Here is a 6,282-nt window from a genome sequence, read left to right as displayed (position 1 = left end):
GGTTCGTCTTCTAATACAAGTTGTCTTTCTATACTACGATCCAACCACGTAATACCACTTAGTATTAGTTAAACATTAGACAACCAATGAGCAACATTTGCTTCCATTTTTCTTTGCTTGCAAAAACCATGCGAGGACAATTATACGAAGAGTATAGTGATTAGTGACGAAAATACTTCACTTAGGGAACCCCATTTTTGTTCTTTGCATGTGCTTATAACAAAAGCTTGGGGTGGGACTTTGGTGAAGCTGGTGAGTAGGGTATGGCTAAGGGATAGCCGATGGGAGTTGGTGATTGGTGGGGATGGTGAAGCAAAATGGTGTGAGAGAGCGGCCATGGCAGTTTTGGTGTGGCAATGATGCCCAGCTAGTGCTATTGGGTATAGGGACCCAATTGTAAAATGTGTAAAGCTTAAGGGGTCTTTTTGTAATTTTTTTTCTTTTTGAATTTTTAATTAATAAAATAATAAAATATATATGCAACTATATGAGCCCAAAATAGATGGGCCAAAGCCCAATAAAAGAAAATTATTTATGTATAAAAAAGAAAAGAAAATACAAATAATAGTACTAATATCTAATAAGTCAAGGCTCGAGTCTAAACCCATTTCAAGGGGAGGCTCAAAATAAATTTCGCAAAATAGCCGATTAAATCAAATTTGAAGAGTTCACCCTTAACAAATTCAATAAGCAGATTTTTAGAGTGTATGTTGACAAAATTAGTGATTTTGTAGGCTCTTTGAAATTGAAAATTAAATTAGATTTATCACTTTGAAGCAGGATAAATTCGGTGTCTAATTTTCATTTTAAATAATTCACTTACAATTAAAGATAAAAATATTAAAATGTATTTATTTCTATTAATATTAAAATTTAATTTTTATGCTATGCTTTATTCATATTTTGGATCTAAACTTAAAGTTTTATATTAATATCATAAAATACTTTTTTAAATTATGTTTCAATATATATAAAAACAATTTTTTGATATTTTTTATTTATAATCGTTAAATCACTATTTGGGGCTTGAACTTGAAAACTATTCCCACATTAAGGTTTAAATTTTTTTGTCCGAGTTAGATCCTAAACTTGACAATTGTTCCCACATTAGGATCTAAACTTAGCAACTTTTCTAACATCGAGCCTGGATTTTCTTTTTGTTCAAATTAAACTTTAAACTTGACAAATTTTCGCATACTGAAACTTGAACCTTAAGGTTTTCAATGGCTAATTTAGATAAAAAGAATTGAAGTCCCCATGTTACAAGCTCTAACTTAGACTACCAAAAAGTTGGGACCAAATTTAACTTAGATGAAAAAAGCAAGTTGAAGTTTTGTGAAGATCAAATTCCAAAATATTATATTAAATTTTAATTTCTATGAGTTTTTACCGTAATATAAAACCACCTTTATATTCCTAGTGAAGTATAAAATAACGTAATAAAACCACGTTAAGCATCTAAACATGTTTTCTGTAATTGAAAATTGGTAGAAAACAAAAAATGATGCATTGCCAACTAGAAAGGCAAAAGAGAAACGACATGAAAGTGAAGGAAAATCTGGAGAATCCAGTATTTCTCTCACACTTTGCATCCATGCAAAACAACATGACAACAATGGAATCAAACCGAAACTAATTTGAAACAAAAGCTGAGGTTGCTCCTTTGCTTTTTTGCTTTCTTCTTTCTTTTTTTCAGTTTTTTTTAATTGGCCAAAGAAAACAAAAGAAAAAGCATGACAGACATGAGTTGGCGTTAACTTCAACGTTGGGTTTTTAATCATGATACCAAATTTTGATTGCTATAAATAAGGTGTGGATGAACAAGCTTTTCTTCACATATAGCTTCTTTCTTGATAAACCCTAATTTCTTTTTAAAAGCTTTTGCTTGTAATTTTAATGGCTACCCTCATTGCTCCTGAACATACTTCAGCTGTTGAAGATGCTGAAAAGCTTCAAAAAGCTTGTAAAGGTAACTTCAATCTTTCCATTTCTGCTATTCACTGATGTTTTTGCTTTTCATTCGTACAATCATCGTTGTTAAAAGTAGAACTTTTCATTTGTAATCAAAACTTTAGGCATAAGAAAGGTAATGTTTATGAGGTGATTTATATTTGATTTACTTCAAATGTAACCATAAGTATAATTATATTAATAAATTTAACAATTAAACCGTTAAAATATTAATCATATAAGATAATACGAAATGATGTAAAACTATTTTATTTTTAAAATCTATTTATTTTGAACTATCGTGTGACTAAAACAGATCTGGCAAGTTTGTATTTTTTTCCAGCCACACACAATAGTTTAAAAATACATGAATTTTTTGGGATGGTTGAGTTTTTTTATGGGTTGGATCATAGGTAAATCAGTTGGATATGATATATTTTGTCCTAATTATTTATGACTTAACGATAAATTTTTAATATACAAAAATTATTAAATAAAAATACATATTCCTATACTTCCACTATAAAAAAGTAATTTAAGGACCCTAACTCTATATTCAATCAATCAATTTTTCTATGAACTAGCAAAATGGTGACCTACATACAGAAACAAAATAGTGACTTGGCAGAGTAATTACTCCTAGATTTATATACCAAATAAAGTGATGAAACCTCTTTGTTATTAAACACAAATTTAAATATTTTGGGAAGTTTCCTTATACCCCATTTTCTAATTGGTAAGTACACTTCTTATTGCCATACATTATAGTAGCTGCATATGTCAATTTTTCTATTACCATTAAAAATTCAAGCTGTAAAGTGCATAAAAATAATATATTAATTCAGAAAATTTTGCTAAAAATAAATAAAGAGAAATTCAGAAAAGCCCATCAATTTTCAGAACAATAGCTTAAAAAGGGAATCTATTAAAGATTTAGGTTATATTAGTTCACCTAACACAAATAAAAGTTGAAGATTTAGCATTAGGAGGTTAATTAATAGAAAAGAATATCAACGAGGTTAAACTTAAAATTATTTATAATTTTATATTTAAATTGAGATCATATAGTATTAGGTGAAACTTTCATAGTAATAATATAAATGATCTAAAATAATGGGGATTAAGTGAGATAATAAGAGTTTTTCCTACCTTAAATATAAAATATAACTTTAAAGTTCATTACCAATATTTATCCCTTAATAAACCTACAAAATACAAAAATACTAAACTCAGTTGGATAGATACTTTGAAGAAAATCATCTAACCCTAAATAATATTATCTGGTTTCTTATCTTATACTTTGAACTTATCGCATTATAATTACCCTACACGTATTGGCAGGCTATTTATATTTTCTAGGCGTTAAGTTCAACTATATTATATTTCTTTATATTAAAATTATATTCACCATCTAAATCCATTATAATTATTTTAATACTTATACATACATGAATAAATACTTGAAATATTTTTTTTACACATGCATGTATCCAATATTTACACCGGAATTTAGGTAATAAAGTGTCGGAGGAACTTAGGACTATAAATAAGTGTCTCTGGTAAAGTCTCATTGTTAGTTCTATAGATAAGAGAGGAAATTGGTTCAGAAAAGAAAAATGGCCACCATTGATGTTCCTGAGCAGGTTTCGGTTCTTGCAGATGCGGAAGCTCTTAGAAAGGCTTGTAAAGGTTATAATACATAGAATTTTTTATAATCAAAATCTTAGTTACTCCTTTAATTTAATAGTTCAGATGACATTTTTTTATGCAGTAATCATTACTTATAATCCAACTTCATATTGAAAAAATGGGTTTTTCTTTTTTTACTGTGCAAAGGCAGATTTTTATATTTATAATGAATCATCCATGGAAAGACAATTATGAAATTTAGATATGTTTTTGTTATTGTAACTTTGACAGGATGGGGGACAGATGAGAAGGCAATAATTTCAGTGTTGGGTCACAGAAATGCAGTTCAAAGGAAGCAAATCAGGCTTGCTTATGAAGACCTTTACCAGGAAGATCTCATCAAGCGTCTTGAATCAGAGCTTTCTGGTGATTTCGAGGTTAATTAACAAATGGAACCATCATTACCTTCTTTGTATGTTATATATGTTTGCATATTCCGTGTTTGATATGATTATTGTGAAATCAATACAGAAAGCAGTGTATCGTTGGATATTGGATCCAGCAGACCGAGATGCTGTGTTAGCTAATGTTGCCATAAAGAAATTAAGCCCTGATCACCATGTGATCGTTGAAATTTCATGCACCAGATCCCCTGAAGAGCTCTTGGCTGTGAGGAGAGCTTATCAGGCTCGATACAAGCATTCCCTGGAAGAAGATGTGGCAGCTCATACCAAGGGAGACACTCGAAAGGCATGTCCTAATTAATCTTTTTTTGTTCTCTCTCTGTCTCCATATTTATGGTTGATGAAACGTTAGGGAACAAGTTATTGATGTTTAACCGAGATCGGAGCTATTCCGGTGGCCTAAGATCATGTAGAGGTTAGGAAAGAGGTTAAAGGGCATCAGTTTTGGTCCCCAAAGCACGCTTTGATGCTTGGATCTTTCGCGCCCTTGGATCTCCTTGTCTCTAGAGGACCTTAGGCCATCGGAAATTGCTCCAACCTCCATAGACATCGCAACAAGTAATCGAGGAGGTCAGAGCGATTCTGGTGGCCTGAGGTCCTCTAGACACATAAAAGAGGTTAAAGGTTGTTGGAGTTTGGTCCCAGAAATGCTATCTGATGATCAGGTCTTTGGCACCCCTGGACCTCCTTGTCTCTGGAAGATCTTAGGCCATTAGAATAGCTCGAGCTCGAATCTCCATCAGATATCAAAACAAGTGATTACTGAAAGTTTTTATTGCTGTTTACAGCTCTTGGTTGCCTTAGTGAGTGCATTTAGATACGATGGGGAAGAAATAAATACGAGAGTAGCAAATTCTGAAGCCAAAATTCTCCATGAAGCTGTCAAAGACAAGGAATTCAACCATGAAGAAATTATCAGGATCTTGAGTACAAGGAGCAAGATGCAACTCATGGCGACTTTCAATCGTTACAGAGATGATCATGGCACTACCATTACCAAGGTATCAAACCTTCAATTAACTTAAAAACAAGCTCTACGTTTATGTTTGTTCATCTCAACCTTTGCTTTCCTGTTTCTTCAGAACTTGGAAGGTGATTCAGGTGACGAATTCCTCAAGACACTGCGTACGACGATTCGATGCCTTAATGACCCGAAAAAGTATTTCGAAAAGGTTAATGTCTTATGATTTTAATACCAATTTTGTAAGCTGTTATTCATCCATATAACTTCTCTACATGTTTTCGGCTGTAGGTTTTGCGCAATTCGATCCGGAGGGTTGGAACCGATGAGGATGCACTTACCAGAGTAATTGTTACAAGAGCTGAAAAGGACCTGAAAGATGTCAAAGAGCTTTATTACAAGAGAAACAGTGTGCCTCTTGATCAAGCTGTTGCTAAGGACACCACAGGGGATTACAAGGCATTGCTTCTTACTCTGTTGGGAAAAGAAGATTGAACGTCTTTATTTGGCCCATTTTCAGGTTTAAATTAAGTGTTGTTCTGGTTTGAGATTGGACCTTATTGATATGAGTCACTGTTATCTTCATCTTGTTTTTAAGTTTTTATGTGGTGTGACAATGTTTGTTTACATTTGGTTTGGTTTTAATGGAGTTGTTATTTTCCAAAGGCATCTTCCTTTACATGTTCTTAGTTATGGTACGTGCAATTATTCTTAAAACATGCGATACCAGATTCCAATTTTAAGCTATAAATATTAGATTTAGAAGTGAATAGTACAATTCAAATAACTCGAAAAGTTGAATAATAGATTGGCGTAAATATCCCTTTGGTCATTGTTCATTTTAAAATAAATAAATTAATCTTTCTCAACAAAATTATAAATTTCTATTTTCTTTAAATTTTTATTTTAAATTAATAATTAAAATATTTAAAATTTAAAAATAATTTAAAATGAACATCATAACAAGAATGTTGAGGCAATTAACTCAAATATAAATATCTGAAATAGAAAAATTCAAAGCTAACAAAAATATTTATACTTTACGTAAGTAATGACGTGGCAAATTATTTAACCGTTAGTTTGCATCCCAATAAAGAAATGAAAACTAACTATATATATTTGACGTATTTTATGATGTCACCAATACATTTGTTGGCTGGGCCTAAAGATGTGTTTAAATAAAAATATATGTTCGAAAAATAAGTTTAAGCAAAAAATAAAATTTATTTAGAAGATGTGTCAGACTTTGGGTAAGGGTTTTTTATCCGGTCCGGCTTG

The 6,282-nt window shown here is 31.4% G+C and overlaps 1 protein-coding gene across 2 annotated transcripts; it reads left to right on the top strand.

Annotated features, from left to right (window-relative positions):
- The first annotated feature begins 1,819 nt into the window (after positions 1-1,819).
- LOC105777117 (annexin-like protein RJ4) lies at positions 1,820-5,669 on the top strand. 2 transcript variants are annotated; one of them, XM_012600184.2, is made up of 6 exons: positions 1,820-1,969; positions 3,871-4,016; positions 4,111-4,329; positions 4,832-5,044; positions 5,126-5,215; positions 5,296-5,669. In XM_012600184.2, the coding sequence occupies exons 1-6, from the start codon at positions 1,897-1,899 to the stop codon at positions 5,497-5,499; spliced, it is 945 nt and encodes a 314-aa protein (XP_012455638.1). In that variant the 5' UTR covers positions 1,820-1,896; the 3' UTR covers positions 5,500-5,669. The 2 variants fall into 2 exon arrangements, with proteins under 2 accessions (XP_012455638.1, XP_012455637.1); XM_012600183.2 differs by lacking the exon at positions 1,820-1,969 and adding an exon at positions 3,472-3,639.
- Positions 5,670-6,282: the final 613 nt, after the last annotated feature.

This window comes from Gossypium raimondii, chromosome 10 (genome assembly GCF_025698545.1).
Source record: "Gossypium raimondii isolate GPD5lz chromosome 10, ASM2569854v1, whole genome shotgun sequence".
NCBI classification, from domain to species: domain Eukaryota; kingdom Viridiplantae; phylum Streptophyta; class Magnoliopsida; order Malvales; family Malvaceae; genus Gossypium; species Gossypium raimondii.
The sequence above is the reverse complement of the archived record's forward strand: the minus strand, read 5'-3'. Positions and strand labels throughout refer to the sequence as shown.

Excerpts from the sequence above, each read along its gene's own strand:
- LOC105777117 (XM_012600184.2), top strand. The coding sequence starts at position 1,897 with ATGGCTACCCTCATTGCTCCTGAACATACTTCAGCTGTTGAAGATGCT. Across the intron at positions 5,045-5,125 it reads ATGGCACTACCATTACCAAG|AACTTGGAAGGTGATTCAGG; the intron begins GTATCAAACCTT and ends CTGTTTCTTCAG. Across the intron at positions 5,216-5,295 it reads CGAAAAAGTATTTCGAAAAG|GTTTTGCGCAATTCGATCCG; the intron begins GTTAATGTCTTA and ends TTTCGGCTGTAG.